General features: G+C 39.4%; 1 protein-coding gene and 1 non-coding gene across 7 annotated transcripts in view; one reads left to right on the forward strand and one right to left on the reverse strand.

Annotated features, from left to right (window-relative positions):
* Nucleotides 1-21,165, reverse strand: part of ARHGEF28 (Rho guanine nucleotide exchange factor 28) — a 333,758-nt gene that overhangs the window by 106,746 nt on the left and 205,847 nt on the right. For all 6 annotated transcript variants that reach the window (XM_035291420.3, XM_035291419.3, XM_078365895.1 and 3 more), the window contains one exon: nt 7,026-7,147. In XM_035291420.3, the coding sequence (XP_035147311.3) occupies nt 7,026-7,147 (122 nt within the window). The remainder of the gene's footprint in view (nt 1-7,025; nt 7,148-21,165) is intronic.
* On the forward strand, nt 11,394-11,455 carry LOC118151916 (U7 small nuclear RNA). The gene has a single exon (XR_004740309.1). It is a non-coding gene; the product is annotated as a U7 small nuclear RNA (small nuclear RNA).

Here is a 21,165-nt window from a genome sequence, read left to right on the forward strand (position 1 = left end):
AATTGCTCACCAGAAAGAGAAAGCCCAACTGACATGAATGGAAAAAAATCCTAGCTGATCAAAGCACTTGCTCTAAGAAAGGCATACTTTTAAGTACTCATGATTTGAGGTGGTGGTCATCAAAAGGCATCATTTCTAGGATGAGGACAGTAAAAAGGAAGAGCGTAACACCATTTGGAGACAGAGCAGTGAAGGGGAAAAAGAAGCAAAAGGGAAAATGTTAGGATCCTAAATCATCGAGCATCATCATAATTTATTAAAGCAAAAATCATTAATGAATGTTTAATGGGTGAAAGTCTAATGAGCAACAAGATATTTACAATGGCTTAAAATATCTCTTGACATGATACTTAATCATTTTTAAAAAACAGTAGTTTTACTAAAAAAGGAACTTGGCAGATGAAAGATATTAATAAAATCACCAGTAATGGGACAGATTGATGTCCTGTGCCTCCTGATACAATGCACTGAGAAGACCCCATCATCACTTCCGCAGTATTCCTGCCAAACACACCTAACCTAAATCCAATTATGAGGAAATATCAGAGAAACCAAAATTGAAAGACATTCTAGCAAAAAAAAGAACAAAAATATTGGTCTGTATTCTTCAAAAATACCAGTGTCATAAAACGCAAAGCCTGGAACCGTCCCAGATTAAAGGAGTCTACAGAGACATGACAACTACATGTAACACATGTTATGGAATTTTCTTTTGCCACAGAAAACACCATTGGGACAACTCACTAAAATTGAATAAGGTCTGGAGATAGCTAATAGTATTGTATCAATGATAATTTTATGATTTTTGTAACTGTACTGTGCTTATGTAAGAAACTATTCATGTTTTTAGGAAAATAGACCATGAAAGATTAAGGGGTAAAGGGACACCATATTTTTCATTTGTTCTCAAATGGTTAAGAAATATTTATAGACATATTTTAACTATTGGCATGCAAACATGCACGCACATGTAACCACCCACTCAGGTAATGACAATGTAAAATGTAGTAAAATATTACCATTTCGGGAATTTGAGTAAAGGGTATACAGGGATTCTCTGTACTGAAATTATGAAACAAATGTTTTTTTCCAAAGTAGGTTATGTGCCAAAAAAAAATTTTTTTTTTTTTTGAGAAGGAGTCTAGCTCTGTCACCCAGGCTGGCATGCAATGGCGCAATCTTGGCTCACTGCAACCTCCGCCTCCTGGGCTCAAGTAATTCTCCTGCCTCAGCCTTCCGAGTAGCCTCCCAAGTAGCCTCCCGAGTAGTGGGATTACAGGCATCCACCACCATGCCCAGCTGATTTTTGTGTTTTTCGTAGAGACAGGGTTTCATGGTGTTGGCCAAGCTGGTCTTGAACTCCTGATCTCATGATCAGCCTACCTCAGCCTTCCAAAGTGCTAGGATTATAAGCATAAGCCACTGTGCCCAGTCTGCAGAAATATTTAAAGTAACTTTCATCATGTGAATTTGCTCATCAGGAAGCTTGATTACCTTGAAAATTAATAGAGACATTAATATAAGCTAGTAATGTTTTTAGGTTTCTTTGCCAGGTTGAAGAAGATAAAGGAAATTAAATAAGATTATTTTCAGACATTGCTAGAAAGTATTTTAAACATGCAGAATTTGGACTGCTTACATTGTCCTTGCTATTCAAATAGATATGGGGGCAATATAAAAAGTACTACACTAATACAATGAACTTTGAGATTTTGTTGCAGATTTAGTTTTTGATGCACAACTTGGCAATCTGCTATGTTTCAGTTTGTTTAACTAGACCATTTGAGTTCTCTCTAAATGCATGCTTCACTTTTTTTTTTTTTTTTTTTTTTCGTTTTGGCTTCCTATCATTAAAGCAATACTTCTTTCCCCTAGAATATTCCAAAATAAAAATTATATCTTGGTCAGGTGTAGTGGCTCATGCCTGTAATCTCAGCATTTTAGGAGGCCAAGGTGGGCAGATCATTTGAGGCTAAGAGTTCAAGACCAGCCTAGCCAACATGGCAAAACTCCATCTCTTCTAAAAATATCAAAATTAGCTTGGTGTGATGATGTACACCTATAGTCCCAGCTACTCTGGAGGCAAAAGCCTGGGAATTGCTTGGGCCTTGGGGTTGGAGGTTGCAGGAGCCAAGATGGTAACACTGCACTCCCACCTGGGTGACAGAGCAAGACTCTGTCTCAAAAAACAAACAAAAAAAGAAAATTATATCCTAATCTTTGATTTACCAAATCTTTGGTTTGGAAAATTTTACATTTTTAACAACTCTTAGAACATATAAAAACATAATATATATACTTTTCCCCACATAATATTGAGTCATTTATAGGTTTAGCTACTTGTAAATGGAAATACCATAGTTATAGTATTCACTAAGGCTCAGAACAAAAAATACAAAAAGAGTCAAGAAGTATTTCATTTAAACTGCTGAGAAAATATGACTATAAAATTAAATCTATTAAAATCAAAACATGACAAATATATATATATACTGAAAACAATCAAGCGTCAATGAAGGAAATTGAAGCAACACAAATAAATGGAAAGATAGCCTATGTTCATGGACTGAAAGAATCCATGTTGTTAAAATATTCATACTACCCAAAGTGACCTATAGATTCTATGTAATCTCTATGAAAATTACAATGGCAATTTTTCACAGAAATAGAAAAAAATCCTAAAATTTGTATGGAATCCCAAAAGACCCAGAATAGCTAAAGCAGTCTTCAGCAAGAGAACCAAGTCAGAAGCATCACATTGCCTGACTTAAAGTTATATTACAAAGATATGGTAATCAAAACATTATGTTACTGACATAAAAATAGATACATGGGCAAATGGAACAGAATAGAAAGTTCAGAAATAAACCCACACATAAATACAGTCAACTGTATTCAATGAATGTGCTAAAAATATAAAATGGAGAAAAGATAGCTCCTTCAATAAATGATACTACAAAAACTAGATAGCTACATGCAAAAAAATGAAACTGGATCCCCATCTTACAACATACACAAACATCAACTTAAAATGCAACAAAGTCTTTAACATAAAACATGAGGCCATAAAACTCCTAGGAGAAAGCACAAAGAAAAAACTACTTGACATTGGTTTTGGCAATTACTTTTTGGACATGATACCAAAAGCATAAGCAAGAAAAACAAAGTAAATAAGTATGAGTACATCAAACCCAAAAACTTCTGCACAGCAAAGGAAACAACAAAATAAAACAGCAACTTATGGAATGGGAGAAAATATTTACAAGCCATGCATCTGATAAGGAGTAAATACCCAAAATACATAAGGAACTCATGCAACTCAATAGCAAAAACCCCCCACAAATAACCAGATTTAAAAACAGACCAAGGACCTGAATAGACAATTTTTCCAAAAAATAACACACACAAATGGCCAATAGCTATATGCAAAAGTGCTCAACATCACTAATCATCAGGAAAATGAACAAAAGTACAATGAGATACCACCTTACACCAATTAGAATGGCTATTACCAAAAGGATAAAAAGATGCTGGAAAGAATATGGAGAAAGGGGAACTCTTAAACACTGTTGGGAATGTAAATCAGCACAGCCACAGTGGCAAACAGTATGAAGGTTCCTAAAAAAAATAAAATACAGCTACCATATGATCCAGCAATCCCACCTCTGGGTATATATCCAAAGGAAACAGAATCGCTATCTGAAAGAGATGTCTGCACTCCCATGTTCAGTGCAGCACTATTCACAGTAGCCAAGAGATGGAATCAACCTAAGTGTCCATCAACAGTTGAATAAAGAAAGTGTGGCGCATGTGTGATTTTCTGAAAACAGGAGAATAAAAACAGTGCTTTTTCTTCTCTTGCTCAACAATCAACACAGAACTCTTCTTTGACTGAATGTGTGGGGTTTCCCCCCGATACTCAGCAAGGAAGCAATACTCTGCTGAACTTCCTCTAATTCAATTCAGTTCAGTTCAATTCTGGCACTATCAACCTGGGGGAGTCAGGTCCTATAGGCCTCAGTCCCACAAGACTACCCCCACTTCCAATGACAACTACAAGCCCCAGATTGTATTATCAACCAGTTATAAAATGAGGTTCCCACAGACCCCTTCTCAGGTTCAATCAATTTGCTAGAGCAGCTCACAGAACTCAGGGAAACACTTATGTTTCCTGGTTTATTATAGTGAATATTACAAAATATACAGAGAAACTGCCATATGGAAGAGATGCTTAAAGAATCCTGGAAAGGGCATGGAGCTTCCTTTCCTTCTGCAAGTACACCACCTCCAGGAACTTCCATGTATTCAGCTATCCAGAATCTCTTGAACCCAGTCCTTTTGGGTTTTACGGAAGCTTCATTATGCAGGCATGATTGGTTAAATTATTAGTCATTAGTGATCAATTTAACCTTCAGCCCCTCCTCCCTCTGTGGATGCTGGTGGTGGAACTGAAAATCCCAATCCTGTAATCCTGCCTTGGTCTTTCCTGTGACCAGCTAGCATCCTGAAACTACCTAGGGACTGCCAGCCACCAGTCTCATCATTAGCATACAAAAGACATCAACTTTGGAAATTCCAAGGGTAAGTACAGTCGTTCCTCACTTAAGTATGGAGATATGTTCTAAGAAATGCATCCTTAGGTTATCTTGTTATTACATGACCATCACAGAATGTACTAACACAAACCTGATTGATAGTATAGCCCTCTACACACCTAGGCTATATGGTGTAGCCTATTTCTCCTAAGCTATAAATCTACACAGCATGTTACTGTACTGATTACGTAGGCTACTGTGACACCACGGTAAGTACTTGTATATCTAAATATAGAAAAGGTACAGCAAAAATATGGTATTATAATCTTATGGGATCACCTTTGCATATGCACTCCACCATTGACCAAAATGTGACAGATTCCATATACATGTGCATACACACACACATATGCACACACACACAGGAATATTATTCAGCCCTAGAAGAAAAAACAACCTGCCATGTGTGACAACATGGATGAATCTGGAAATCATTATGCTAAGTAAAATAAGCCAAACACAAAGACAAATACTGCATGATCTGACTTATATGTGGAATGTAAAAAAGTCAAACTTATAGAAACAGTGAGTATAAGGGTGATTACTAGGGGTTGGAGGGTGGGGGAAATGGTGAGGTGTTGGTCAAAGGGTACAAACTTTCAGTTACACAATGAATAAGTTCTTGAGACCTAATGTACAACATAGTGACTATAGTTAATAATGCACTGTGAACTTGAAATTTGCTGTAGATCTTAAGTATTCTCACTACAAAAATAAATAAGTATGTGAGATGATATATGTGTTTAATTAGCTTGTAGTCATTATTTGATAATATGTACATGTATCAAAACATTACACTGTATACTTTATGTAACATAATAAAGCTGGAAAAGAATAAATACCAGAACATGGCTAGAACACACCAAGTCCAATTACCCTGTGGTATGGCTTGACTCTGTGTCCCTACCCAAATCTCACTTTGAATTATAATAATTATAATCATATAATTATATCCCCATGTGTCAAGGGTAGGACCAGGTGGAGATAACTGAATCATAGGAGTGGTTTCCCCCATGCTGTTCTCTTGACAGTGAGTGAGTTCTCTTGAGATCTGATGGTTTTATAAGGGGCTTCCCTCTTCATTCAGCACTCATTTTCTCTCCTGCTGCCCTGTGAAGAGGTGCCTTCTGCCATTATTATAAGTTTCCTGAGGCCTCCTAAGCCATGCGAAAGTGTGAGTCCATTAAACTCTTTTCTTTATAAACTACACAGTCTTAGGTATTTCTTCATAGCAATGTGGAAGGGACTAATGCACCCTGTATCTTGAAAGTGTCCTCAGAACTCCCACTCTGTCCTATACTCCATGTCCCATTTTAGATTTCCATAACTAGGACTGACATTTAGTTAGTTTATACCAAAACAACTATACCAATTATTTAGAGCTGAAGTCCACTCTGATATATTGGCGTTTCTGTCATTACGACTACCATCCCAATCTGTGCTGCATTTGACACAACAGTGTTTTATAACACAAAAGGAAAATGCAGAGATGTGCTACCAAAGGTCTGAAATTGAGATCTAGACAGAAAAAGTTTAGATCACAGAACACATCTATGAATAGGGTAAAATATATGCATACTAACAACATAAAAAGGTTAAGTATCTTACGCCTAGTGAGTAGAGAAGGTGCATCTTATATGGGGATTAAGTTTTAAAGTCAGTGCATAAGGCAGAATTTGTGTTGTCAAAACTACCCTTGAAAATCCCTTAAATTCCCCATATATTAGAGTGTTTAGAAATCTTCAGATCTAAATTTTAATTTTTATACATGCTAAAATTTGACGATCACTGAGCTAGAGAAAAGAACAAAAAACAAAAGATGGAGCACATTCAAACCATCTGCTTCTATGAGATTTAATTCAAAAGTCTCTATCAGAATGGGTAGAATGTTCTAAAAGATTCTAGCTTCCTTATAACAAGATACTAGTCTGTATTAATATGAAAGTTCTATAATCTTAGTACATGTTAGTAGATGTGTTGTAAAGATTAACCAAGTAATTTATGTAGCAGTTTCCTATGGTGCTGGGACCAAGCACCTGCTCATTACATTTGCTGGATTTGAATACAAATATTGCAGAATCAGGTCATATACATACTGTTTTTTAAAAAGCTGTAGAGGAGATATTGGTCGCACAGTTGTCATTTCCTACTTGGGTCCCAAAAAAGTGCTCTCACACTCTTCCCATTTGGCAGTGCCTCAAGATACCTCCCTGACAGTGCCTCTTGGCTGAGTAAGGTGTGTTGTGTGCTGAAGTAAGCACCTAAGTTAAATGCTTAAATGCTCATAAAACGAGACTCCACAGCAGCATCCTCTTTTGCTGCTCTTACGCTAAAATTTTCAAAGGAACACAACAATGTTGAATCTACTTCTTCCAAACTCAGGTTTTGGAGAGAGGTAGAGATCCTCCTGTAATGTCAGTTGGGCCTTACCTGATCAATCACCATACAGTTAGCATAGACTTCATCACCTCCGTTCAGCATGTCCGAAAGCGGGCCTGCAGCAAGCAACATCGAGGGCGGCTTGGATTTCTTTAGGACATCGAAGGAGCGATCTAGAGGACAAAAATGAAAACAGGGTAAATAAAAAAGAAGGGATTTATTTTACAGTCAAGGTTTCCCTTCTTAGACCCTAAGAAAAAAAGTTAAGTACGTTTTTTAAATGGCTTTTTGCTAGATTTTAAGATCTACATGCAATTAATTTTTTATCTATATCTAAACTTCAGTTATCTAAAAGTTTCATGTAGGATGAAAAGTTCTAGACAGATAAATATTTGCCCACTTCAAGCATCATTTTCCCGATCATTGGAGGCCTTTGTAAAATCAATTAAATCAATTGAAATACTTTCAATTTCTACTAGATTTTTAAACTAAACTTCATTTCCCTTTATTAATAACTAAACTTGATTTTCCTTTATTAATAACTTAGAAGTATTAGTGACTGTACTGTGATCCTCAGTTTCCGCTAATGTGTTCAGATTAAATGACCCTCTACCAAAGGACCCAAGAGAATACACAGCCTAGCAGTTGTGGCTCGGTTCCACTTGCTAATATGCAGAATCTCACATGTGGAGAATTTGCCTTCTATTTTGTTACGGAAATGTTTTTGCTTGCTTTCATGTTTCAACTTTATTCCAAATAGATGAGGCTGCCTAAAATTGAGTCCCAGAGAGTTAAGCTGTTACTGTGTTTGTAGAGAATAAAGAGTTAAAGGCAATAAAACATTCAAGCTACAATGCTTTGTGTCCTGTGACCTTGGCTAGTTTACCAGCCCTCCAGGTATCTTCACAAAGTTTCCTCATCCATAAAAGGGGATTACTATTATGCTTTCCTCATAGTGTGGTTATGAGGATTAAGGGTGTTCAGACATGTGCAGACTTGACACATGCCTGGCACAAAGTGCTCGTTGATTATTTGTCAGAATTACTATTATATTTGTAATTATTATTATGGGTAGTGATTTTTAAGCATGTTCTATGTGAAGTGCAAAGTTAATACTAATCATAGTGTGTTATGCCACTGACAGATTTTCAATATGTGTAAATGACTTTCACAGGGCAGATTCAGTGTTATACCTATAGTAAATTCCATCCTCACTTACATCCCAGTAAGTTGTCTTGAATGAGTTCAAAGGGATAGTACTGCTGTTACTCCTCTTATCTATGTCATAACATAAAAACTGGTCAGCCCATGGGAGTGAATTAGGAAATTAAAAAACATTAATAACTGTTGGGTTGAGGTACCATGAGAAAAAAAAATCCATTCTTTATTGGAAAGTAATGATAACATTACAAAAGTTCCAAAGTTGTATGAATTGTAGTTTCATAAGTCAAATGGCCCTGGCTTCAGACTCTGCTTCTAAATCTATCTCTTCCCCACACAGAACACTGAAGTGTGAGATTCATTAAGCTCCTGGAGGAAACATACAATGTGAAAGGAAAACATTTTCTTCTTATATATACAATGTATTCTTTTAGCAATTTATTTCAATAAGTAGCAATATACAAAGCCCACAAATACTTTATAAGTATAACCTTTATAATTCATTACTATACATTTTTATTCTAATTACACAAAAGAAAAGCAAGGTTCCAAAGCTTACATAATAAATCAAGAACCTGACAAAACACTTTCAATATGTTCTGAAGAAAGAAAATATTTACTAAATTGTCATTGTACATCATGTTTTAAAAACAATCATAAATAGCTCCACATGGCCTTCTGAAGTGTAACTAATCCAGGTTCACTGCTCTACAGTGTCACAGGTTCACAGACTATAACACCTGACATTTCTGCCATCACATTTGAGGGGCTGTTCCTGCTCCTTTTTAACCACTGCCAAATTAAGATTTCATTGATAACTAGACTGACCTAAGAACAAGATATTTAACAGCCCAGTTGCAAACAATCAATGGGTCTCAGTTTAAAAACATAGAACCAAATGAGTATGACCCCAAATTGTGTGGTGCCAGTGAATGCATCATTCAGTTACCAACAGCCATATTCTTAACTACCGCAAGAGAACTCTATTCAAAACCTGACCACTCGCTTCATGGATAGGCCAGACCAAAAACTATAGCTGTTTCCACATCTACAGGTAAAAGGCACTTGGATTCAAACTTCCTTCTCAACAAATCTCCATGGCTCTATGTGGCAGGTATGAATCTGTAAGGAGATCATGTCCAGCAATAAAATAAACTAAAAGATGGTGGAGTCTGATTACTTTGTTCAATTTGGGATCTAATTTGTTTTCTGCATCATTAATTTGATTAGAGTTTTAGAAAAAATAATGTAGTCTATTTATTAAGACAGGTCCACATTGTCTTAACTGCAATTCTGAAATCCAGAAAGCTCTGAAAATCAGACTTTTCCCCACAAGTTTGGTTCAAAAACATAGTCTGTGGCACAATCTGATCTAAGCCCATATTAGACCACGTATATTCTTTATTTGCTCTACTTGGTGTCAGTGTCATACATTTTGCTGCAGGAATATTAATAAGCTTGATGATAGCATCGCACCATGTCTCCTATGGGAATCATATCATCTCAGTATAAACACCAGGCCAAAAAGATCTGAAAATTCTGAATTCCAAAACAAATCTGGTTTCAAGAGTTTCAAAGAACAGATTGTGGATCTCTACAAAATCAGCCATCTTAGATATTAGAGCAACACTTCCCAAGCTTTTGTCATTCTTCCACCAAATTCACAATTTTGCCAAATTTACATACCATCTATATTATTTCACAGATATATTCATCTATGTTATTTAGTGCCCATCTTTAAATGGACTCACCTGTTTTCTTTTAAATAAAATTAATTTAAGAAATAACTTTAATAGTAAGAATAATCTTATCCCCACTGTACACGGGAAGCCAGTATTATTCATGTCAAAAGTAGAAGGGAATTATATGTACTGAAATAATGCAAACAAAACAATGAAATTAGATTCTGACTAAATAGTTGCCTATCAAAGTTGAGAGTCTGAGAGTCCTGCTCTCTTTGTTGTAAAGGGAGATTCTGAAGGATTCAAGAAATGTTAAAGATGCAAGGGTACCACACTGAGACTTTCTCCTTCAATCAACAGAAAGATAAAAAAAAATGCCTGCCTGACTCTATGATTCAACATCATCTTTGTGTTTATGGCCAACTCCAAGATGAACTGTTCTAGAGGAATTCACCCTACATTTTGAAAAGGTGGCCTAGGCCGGATGTGGTGGCTCATATCTATAATCTCACTACTTTATGAGACTGAGGCAGGTGACTCACTTGAGCCCAGGAGTTCAAGACCAGCCTGGGTAACATGACTAAACCCTGTCTCCACTAAAAATACAAAAACCAGCTGGGAGGTGGAGGCAGCAGCGAGCTGTAATCACACCACGGCACTCCAGCCTGGGCGACAGAGTAAGACCCTATCAAAAAAGGAAGGGAGAGAGGGAGGGAGGGAAGGAAGGAGGGAGGGAGGGAGGGAGGGAGGGAGGGAGGGAGGGAAAAAATAAAGTTGGCTTAGCCCATGTCATCATCCCGTCACTGAGGTAATGACTCCACTGAGACAGTAAATCTTGTGAATAACATGGGTGCACAAGGGCATAATCCAGCAGTGAAGTGTCTCCTCTCTAATTCTGCCACCTAGAACCTGACATCTAGTTTTAGTCACTTGCCTTAATTTATAATAGCATCTGCACAAACATCCCTTTTAGTGCTTTTCCAGGGCATACATAGCTTCCACTTGTCAAAGGACGCCTTAAGACAATAGGACCTAGAAGTGAACACAGACTCACAAACCAGAAAATGACACAGACTAACAGGACCACTACTCCTTTATTTAATACTAGTCACTGCAAATAATGGGCTTAAAACCAGAAGACTAATCGTGAAAGGAAAATAAACCCTAAAGAACACCTTCAGGCCAGGCGCCGTGGCTCAGGCCTGTAATCCCAGCACTTTGGGGGGCCGAGGCAGGTTGATCACCTGAAGTCGGGAGTTTGAGACTACCCTGGCCAAAACAGTGACACCCCATCTCTACTAAAAATACAAAAAATTAGCTGGGCGTGGTGGCACGTGCCTGTAATCCCAGCTACTTGGGAGGCTGAGACAGAAGAATTGCTTGAACCCGGGAAGCGGAGGTTGCCGAGATAGCTCCACTGCACTCTAGCCTGGGTAACAAGAGCAAAAACTCTGTCTTAAAAAAAAAAAAAAGAATACTTTCAAGTTAACATCAGCTGCAGACATTAAAGTGGCTAATTGCTCTACACTGTTTCAGCCTATTCAAAGCAAAAACTATAATAGTTTCCTTTTTTATAAAGTGTTACAGCTCTTTTCAAATTTGTCTAGCAGCCTTTTCGGGTTTTGCCAGAAAGTCCCCCAAAAATAGTTTCTTTTTTTTAAAGGTATGTTTTCAATACTTTCAAGAAATATGATTTTATCCTTCTATATGTAACTATTCCAGTAATAAATTAAGTGAAAAAGTTATGCCCCCCCAAAAATGGACTGCTTTTCCAATGAGCATATAGAAATAATGTGCAAGAAGAACCAGCTATTTGTTTTAAATTAATGCTGTCTTATAGTAAGTTTTTCTCAGCAAAAAACTAACTTTATAGTTTTGTTGATAACATTAATTTTTAATATTTGGTAAGCACATATTTCAAAGACAGTATAAAAGTAGCCAAAGCTCAACTCCCATTTAAAAAAAAATGGCTGCAGATTTTAAATTAGTAAAAAGCATTAGTGTGTGGCAGTGGTTAAAAGCATGAGTCCTGGACTGCCCGGTCCAAGTCTCCACCCTACCATCTATTAGCTGTGTGACCTGGGGCAGGTTACTTAAGCTCTCTGTGCTTCCATTTCCTGACCTATAAAATAAAGCAATAATATGTCTATCTCATAGAATTATTGTGAGAATTAAATGAGTTAATATTTTTAAGTGATTAGAGCAGTTTTACTTAAGTGACATAGTAAGCACTCTATAAATGCTTTATTAGTTATGTTTCCTAAATATTATTTTAAAAGTAAATAAAGTTGTATAATTTTAGTTCTGATTCTTTTAAAAAATAATTTCAACCTCAGCTATAACTTTACATGTTGAAATAACAACCCAAGGACACTGGCATGCACAAAACATTCCATTTGCTTCGCGAAGCTCATTTAAAATGCGGTAACTTTTATTTCAGACGTAGTTGGTGTTAAGAAATTTTGAAAAATCTATCCTGGACATGGTTAACTGAAAAATGTGAAATGTGAAGAGAAAGAAAAGCTGTCAAACTGCCCTTAGGATTTACCTCCAAGGACTGAAGGATGAGCTCTCATGAAATGGGAGGGATTATAACCACAGGATGAACAAAGAATAAAGTCAGACAATCAGAGACAGCATTTCTCAAGAACAAAGGCAGGGTTTCAGAAACTAAGATGTCCTAACATGATGAAGTGGACTCGGGCCAGCTTCTCACTGCAAAGTGCCTGGAGGATAAACAGCAACTCCAAGGGGATCCCCAGCTTGCCGCTCTCCTATTTTCCCTGCTTTGTAATGTGATCTAGGTAACTCCACAAAGGCTCAGTGAAGTCAAAGTTTTCATCAGCCTGTCCTTCTGTACTAAATGCTCTAATCAGGTGACACAGGGCAGACAACTAAAAGTAAATATATTTCACCCAGAGAAAGAAGGGGAATTGGAACTAGGAAGGAGGGTGAGGAGAGGCAGCTGCAGATGCCTCCCTTCTCGCTGGCATTTACAATTACCTCTAATATAGCAGGAAACAGTTAATGGCATGGCCCAGCTTAGGACCTCTTCAACCTGATTTCGAACAAAATCTACCTCTCCCTTAAGAAGCTAAGAGCCTTGTAGCTAAAGGAAAATGTGGCCTACTTGACTGGTTATGTAAGTGACCCACGCCCAGACATAAACAAACCCGGCTAACGCAGTTTTCTGCAAACCTGCTGCTGACCTGGTTTGGCCCACTCTGGATAACAAACTTTACCTGCAAAAGTCAGGTGAGGGCCTCTCAGTCCAGATATCTCTCAACTGTGGCTGAGTAAATTGGTTTCATTCATTCATTGTATTTCGTTTTAACTCTAGTCCTTTATGAACAGCAGAAACATTCATTGAGAATAACTAACCACCACAAATCGGTGAGACTTAGAGTTCAATTCCCAACACTGCTCAAACAGTGCCCTTCATGGTCACCAAAGACCTTAAAATGACAGAACTTACAGTAGTTCTCAGTCACATCTTCTGTAACCTACAGCAGTATTTAATTCAGTTGATCACTTCCTGTCCTTATCCTCCAGGACACCAGGCTCTCTAGGTTCTCCTCCCGCCTTACTGGCCTTTCCTTCTCAGGCCTCGTGACAGGTTCCTCCTCAGCTTCCGGATGTTGGCAGATTGTACTACTTTAGGGTCAGTCCTCAAACCTCATCTCTCGCCACTCTTCCCTTGGTCATCTGACAGCATGGCATCACATACCATCATATGATGATTAACTACCAAAGTTTCAACTCCAGTCCAGATGTCCAGACCACTCCCCTGAATCTCAATATCTCCTCCGAGTTGTCCAGCAGTCATGCCAAGCACAACAGGTCCAAAGCTGAACTCTTGATTTCCCACTACACCCAGCTTCTCCTCCCAAAAAAATGGCGACTCTGTCTTTCCTTGGAGTCACCTTTGGCTGTTTTCTTTCTTTCACAACTAGATTCAGAATCTGACCTTTTCTCAACACCTCCACTGAGATGCCAGACAAGCCACCACTGTCTTCTTCCTAAAGTGTTAAAACAGTAGTCTCTCTGCTCCCACTCTTGGCCCTCCATAGCCTTTTCTCCATGGGATAGACAAAGGAAATCAAGTCATGTCATACCTCTGCAAAATTCTCCAATGACTTCCCATTGCATTCTGAGCAAAAGAAGACCAGACTTTTCCATGACCTACAGTGCTCCCCATTTCCTGCCTCTCCTCCACTTTCTCCTAGCCTCTCTGAAGCCCTGCCCACTACTCTACTCCAGCCCCACCAGCCTCCTAGCTGTTCTTGCCTCAGGCCATTTGCACTGGCTGCTCTGCCTTCCAGCTTGGCTCTTCCCCTGGATATATAGATGCCTTGCTTTCTCACTTTCATATGGTCTCTGCCCCAGTGTCATCTTACCAAAGAGCCTCTCCCTGACCATCTTATATGAAATGACAAATGCTAAACCTTGCTTTATTTCCTCTCATGCCACATACCATCATCTAGCATATTAGAGATTTATTTGCTTGTCATAAATCATCTGTTTCCTTCCACTAGAACATAAGCTCCATAAGAACAGCAACTTCAAAGACAGTTTCATTCACTGTCTTCCCAGTAACTAGAACCATAGAGGCAGGCAGCGGATAATAAATGTTCACTGAAAAAATAAATAATGTCTCATCAAGAGCAGAAAATGCTCTTCAGGTCTAGTAATGTTTTCTCAGATTCTGGAAGTTTTCTTGTGATAGGCTCTCCTTGCTACACGTTGTGATGGGAGTATCACTGTCTTCTTTCATTCACTTATTCACCCATTTATTCATTCATTCTTTTTTTCAACACTTACTGTCTACTGATCACCAGGTACTGTACAATCTGCTGGGCCCAGGACAGAGCCCTCAGCCTCTATTACTGACTCTTAAAAGAAAACATCTTCAGGCTGGGCATGGTGGCTCCCACCTATAATCCCAGCATTTTAGGAGGCCGAGGCAGCAGATCACCTGAGGTCAGGAGTTTGAGAACAGCCTGGAAAACACAGCGAAACCCCGTCTCTACTCAAAATACAAAAATTAGCCAGGCATGGTGGTGGGTGCCTGTAATCTCAGCTACTCGGGAGGCTGAGGTAGGAGAATGGCTTGAACCTGGGAGGCCGAGGTTGCAGTGAGCCAAGATGGCACCACTACATTCCAGCCTGGGCAACAGACTGAGACTCCATCTCAAAAAAAAAAAAAAAAAAAAAAAAATCTTCAGAGCCCAGTATTGTGTATTCCCCAGGAGGTCCCCTGACACAGCCAGGAGGCTTTCCTTCTTCTCTCAGCTCTTCCTATTACCTCTGCATTTTGTCCTGTCATCTATCACACTCTGGTGATCAGAGTTTTATTTTGTTATTTCTGGTAGATGAGTAACTTCCTGACTAGGATCTCAGCTACAAACAGATTGTGTAAAATACAATTTCATGCACGTCTTATGCCTTCTGGTAGCAATAGCCCAAGAGTATTACTGTTTAATCCCTTTATTTAAAATATCAGATAGGCTACCCCTTTGCTAACAAAATAATCATATGATTAGGCAGATATGCAAAATAAAGGTACTGGGAAGATGATAACAGGAAGAAAACCATGTAAAGGGGGGAATTAGATGTAAAATAGGAGCTACTATAAGAGTCAGCATCTCTGGAACACCTGCTGTACACTGAGTAATTATACCAGACACTACTGCTATTGCAGCTAACCTAACTATGGTGCTTACTCTGAACCAGGCACTCTATGATTAATGTTTATTAACACATTTTATCCCCAAAACAATTCCATGACAGATGAAGAAACTGGTGCTATTTAAATAACTTCCCAAGATCACACAGCTAATCAATGGTAGCTCTATGCAGACACTCTGCTATATAGTTCAAAGTCCTTTATGTAATAATTAGGGTTACCAAGTATCCTATCTTGAACCAAAGAAAATGGTATTTGAGCAATGTCTGGTATTTTTCCATTAAGAAGTTTCATTAATGTGTTACAATATGACTTTTACCCAGATATGTTTGCCCACTTCCTGGGTCTGTGCTATTCACAACCAGCAGTTTGCTGCTGGGACATGACCCTGTGAGTCTTGCTGAGAAAACATTCATAGAACAGTAGATACATTATCTCATTTTGTTTAAGAGCACAACAACATTCAAGATACTCAAGACTCAAAGATCAGAAAGATAAACTGTCAACTACTATTTCTTGGTGACAGAGTATAAGCAGTTTTTGTTTTCAACTTTTTACTATGTGTAATTTCTACATTTTTAACAATAACCATCCTTACATCTAAAATAAGAGTTTGAAAAAGTCATTTTTTGGGGGGGTTGGGGGAGACAAAGTCTCTCTCTGTCTCTCAGGGTGGAGTGTAGTGGCACGATCTCGGCTCACCGCAACCTCTGCCTCTAGTGTTCAAGCAAGATTCTCCTGTCTCAGCCTCCAGAGTAGCTGGGACTACAGGCATGCACCACTGACTGCGCTTGGCTAATTTTTGTATTTTTATTAGAGACAGCGTTTCTCCATGTTGCCCAGGCTGGTCTCGAACTCCTGACCTCAGATGATCCACCCACCTCGGCCTCGCAAAGTACTGGGATTACAGGTGTGAACCACCACGCCCAGCCACAAAAGTCATATTTTTAATGTGTCTCTTAAGTAAAGGAAAGCTGTGTAATTTTATGCAGAATGGTAGTTTATCAGTAAGTCAATCATATCAGATAATATATGTATAAATGTATTAACTGGAAACATTTTACCCAAGAGCATACAGAATTGTTTTTCACCATCTGCCAAACTCACTCTCCATAACTGCATGAGTCATTATCATATTTATTTTGTAGACAAGAAAGCTAAGGCCCAGGGAAAGTGATTAACCTGCCCAGGTTATTAAGTGGTTGAACCAGAACGCAAACATAGTGCTGACAGAGACCAAAGCCCACCTGCTGCAATATTCAATCTCCCAAATTCCCTAATTCAAAGAAATCTTTGCCAAGTTCTGAAGTTTATAGAAAGTCCTTTTCATCAATGGTCTTAGTGTGACCCAGAAAAAAGAAAAAAAAACTACCCTCACAATGAAAGTGATCATTTATAAGCTGGGTGCAGTGGCTGGTTCCTATAATCCCAGCACTCTGGGAGGACAAGGTGGGAGGTATGCTTGAGCCCAGGAGTTTGAGACCAGCCTGGATAATACAGAGAGACCTTGTTTCTACAAAAAAAATTAGCTGGATGTGGTGGTGCATGTCTGTATACGCAAGCTACTCAGGAGGCTGAGGTGGGAGGATCACTTGAGCTTGGAAGTTAGAAGCTGCAGTGAGCTATGTTCTTGTCACTACACTCCAGCCTGGGTGAGACCCTGTCTCTAAGAAAATGGCGGGGGGGAACATTTCCAGGGGTAAACTAGCATTCATCTCCTTGCCCATTCCTCTTCTACAGTTCTCTTAAAATTTTTCCTGATATTAGTCTTGGCCTTACTCTTGTGAGTTGGACCTGAGGTTACAGAGAGGATCCATCCAACTTCCAAAAATTATCTCAGCCCAGGAATTTCCTGTGGGTCACATGTAAGCTGAAGTAACTCTATAGATTTTAACATGTACCAAGAGTATCTGAGAGAACCCAGGGAACCTCTGTTCACCAAACTAGAGTCTCAATCCAAATACCCAATTCACCCTCAGAATTTACCTTACCTTCCTGGGATCCTTTAAAGGGAAAAGTGGTCCCTGGAAGGAGGCCAGGCCTCTCAGGCCAGTCCTGTTAACCACAGTAACAGCTGGGGACAGAGCCAGTGGGTTCCAGAGGTGCTAGGAGTAAGAGGTGTTTCTCCAGCTCCTCCCTCCGCCCTGGAAAAACACAGTTTAAACCCCCTCCTAAATCACAAGTATACTTTGGGTCTCTAAAACCAGATCCTTAAAAAAAGTCCTATTCTACTGTTTTGAGATAACTAATCAAAATTATTGAAGAAGAAAACAAGTCTTTTCCCTTGTAATAGAGGAAAGACAGAGAGGTCAGGAAAAGGGAGAAAATGCTGTCCTCTGAAAACAAAACCCAATCTTTCCAAGCCCTCAGTCCTCACTGTAGTAGCACTAAGTAGCTTTCAAGAGTTCATGTGTTTATGTTTGGAAAAAGGACTCTCAAATGCATAAGTAACTTCTTTTCTGCCCTTGCTTCCCTCAAGCAATCAAGCAGATACTCAGTCATGTGTGGTGTGTGGACTTCACCATGATTAGATTTAATCAACAAGCTCCTTCCTTCTTGATGGAGTTCTCCAGGGCCTAAAGCAAATTCGTCCACATAAAGGAAAAATTGGTTAACTGAGTGGGGAAAAAAAACGGATATATACAAACACCACAATAAAACCAAAAGACCTCAAATGAAGTGGCAGGACTGTGACAAGACCACTTCAAGTGACTCCAAAAATATAAACAAACTGATGAAGAAGATGCCCAATATGTCATCATCACAAAGAACTCTATGAATAATTCAAATCTCCTAAAATTTTATGGAAAGACCCAGGCACACAAAAACGATTTTGTTTCTTTCAAATTCATGAGGAGCTTCATTCTCCAGTGTCCATCCCCAGAGCCATATGTGTTTTTGCCCCCCTAAACATCCTCAAAAGTAATTGAGTTTTACTATAGACAAAAATCTATGCTAGTAAAATAGAGAATTCTCCATGGAAATGTGCATTTTTTCACTTATTTTTATGTGTCCTCGATAGAAACATTTTGAATGAATGAATAAATAGGCAAATAGATGAATGAATGATGAAAGCCAAGTACTACCTGGCGTTCCTCCAAATTGTTCTGTTTCTTCTGGTTGAGAAGCCCTACTTAATTCCTGAATCCTGTTCCATTATCCTGAGCAACTCTGAGACACCACCGAGTAGGTGGGGATGAATGAGGGCTGGATGTGGCATTTGTCAACATTCATAACTAGGACTCTCCATTGTCAGGGATGACACAGACCAAGTAGATGAGACAAGTGATTTCCCTGCCTGTGGGGAACAGTGTGAAATAAGCCGGGGGTTCACTCTGAGGGTAGGTGGGTTTTCCTGCTTCCATCTGGGGCTCTGTAGTAGATCACCTTGCAGGCTACCACACCATCATGAGGACAACCATTACCAAGCACACTCAGAGGAAGAGCAAGGTCAGGCAGCGGGGCCGGCTCAGCTTTCCTGAGCCACTGTTAGGTGCCTACATGATGAGAATGGGATGCCATAAATCCCAAAGGCCTCTGAGAAGAACAGGAAGTGGCCTGAATTGAGCACCTGTGTCCTTCCATGAGGTCCATCACGATGTAAAGGGAGACCAGATGGCAGGCGCTTCTGGGGGAAGCATCTGTGTCAGAAGCCAGGAGAAGAGTCCAAGGTTTCTGTAGTGTAAGAGCCAGGGTAGGGCCAAGTCAGGGTGAAACCAGGAGAATCACCAGGTCCTGACCATCACCACAATCCCAGCTGTTGGTCTTTATCATAGATGCCAGAACAGCCAGTAATAATGCAGTCATGCCTCAGGGAAGCGCCAGCCCAGTCAAGCCACAGCAGAACCCAGAAGGACCCAGACGGTGCAGTGTAGACTGAAGGATGGGGACTTTCCGTCCCTCCACCTCCACCTCCCATTAACCTCCACTGTTGCCAGGAAATCACATTCAACAGCAGCTTGACAAGGAACAGTAGGACAGGGAAGAAACTTGAGACACTGAATATTTTACGTAAAGATACTAATCAGTCACCAAGAATTACTATTCTTGTATCAGACCAAGTTTTCTACATTAGACTAAAATACATCCTTTCCCCTCCCCTGCCCCACTGCCTATAGAGTAGGACTCCATGAAGATGATCAGATCAATTGTAGATAAAGACTATCTGGGTGTAGTGTGGGTAAATGTGTGCCATGAGACCGTTTCAATATTTACTGCCTACTTTCTGGCATCCAAGTACCAGAGATGTGGTAACGGGTTAGCCACCTTCAAGAAATTCAGTGTCTTAGGGTACAGAGGTTTAATACAGCTCTAATACAGCAATGGGAGGGTCTATCCTAAAAATGTATGTAAGGCAGAGTGGCACAGGAGATACAATGCTGAACTTCGAGAGAATTCAGAGAACGCCTCCTGGAAAAAGGACACAAGCTGAATCTTAAACAGCAAATTGGAGATTAACAGTTGAAAATGGGAGAAACATTAACCTGAATTTGCTAAAATAAAAATAAAAGAGAGAGGTGATTTATGGAAGGCATGTGAGGGGGGCTTACAGAACTAAAAGAATTATGCATCCAAGCCTTAAGAGGTAGGAAGCTGGGCAGCAACAAGGGGCTGGAACCCAGGCAGAACCTTCTCATTCAACTTCTTCTCTCTACATATTTGCAGTATTTCCTCCTACTACCAACTGGTTTTTTCCAGCTAAAGGTTTTCACTCCAATCTATCCAGCATTGCCACCCAAGAAAGAAGACATCTCCCACCAAACTCCAATATGAATAATCCCAAGGAAGAATTCTGATTGGCTATGCTTAAATCATGTGCCCAACCTGGGCCAATCATTGTGGCCCAGGCAGGAGGAGTGCTGTGATTGACCCAGTCTGGGTGGGATGCCCATCCCACTGCAATCAGCAAGGCAAAGTCACATGAGAAGTCAGCAGCTTCATTTGGACCTATTGCCAGAGTAATGAAGGGGCCACCTCCTAAAGAGCAAAGGGAAGAAACATACTAAGTATGCAAAACTAAACATCCGGGCCAGCACAACATTTAGCACCTCTACATATCTGTATGGCCATGAATCAACAGGTCACAAGGCTAGGCTATATTCTATCACTTTGATACATTCTATGTATGTCTGATTCTGTCCATTTGCTTAGAGAGAACATCCTGGCATTAAAACCCCACCAAGTTCACCACAGGCTTACAGGCTATTAAAATGACATTCTTTTCATGATGCCCCCAACTTGAACCTAGTCTCTTTGCCTTGACCTTTGACAGTAACTTTTCCTGATCTCTCCAATGGGACTTAATCACTTTCTACTGTACTTAATTAATGTATCTGAATAAATAATTATTTGTCCTTCCCTAAAACCAGGAGTGATGGAGAGGAGTCCCCTGAACAAGAAGATAGTAAATTGTAATACTGTCTCCCTTCCACCTGCAGAGATTAATGGAGAATGATACCTTGTCCAAGAATTTGAGCAGCCAAAAATAAAGAAAAATTTACTTTCAAATATTTGGCAAAGTATTTGTTTAACTAAAGGTAGTGTTGAGAGTATGCAGCAATGTTGTTTGGCAAAGAGTTTGCAATGGGCCTTTTCTGCTCTGCTGACAATGGTAGGCCTCTAGGCAGAGTCTGGAATTGAAATTGCTCTGTATGAGGTTAAA

This window comes from Callithrix jacchus, chromosome 2, assembly GCF_049354715.1.
Source record: "Callithrix jacchus isolate 240 chromosome 2, calJac240_pri, whole genome shotgun sequence".
NCBI classification, from domain to species: Eukaryota; Metazoa; Chordata; class Mammalia; order Primates; family Cebidae; genus Callithrix; species Callithrix jacchus.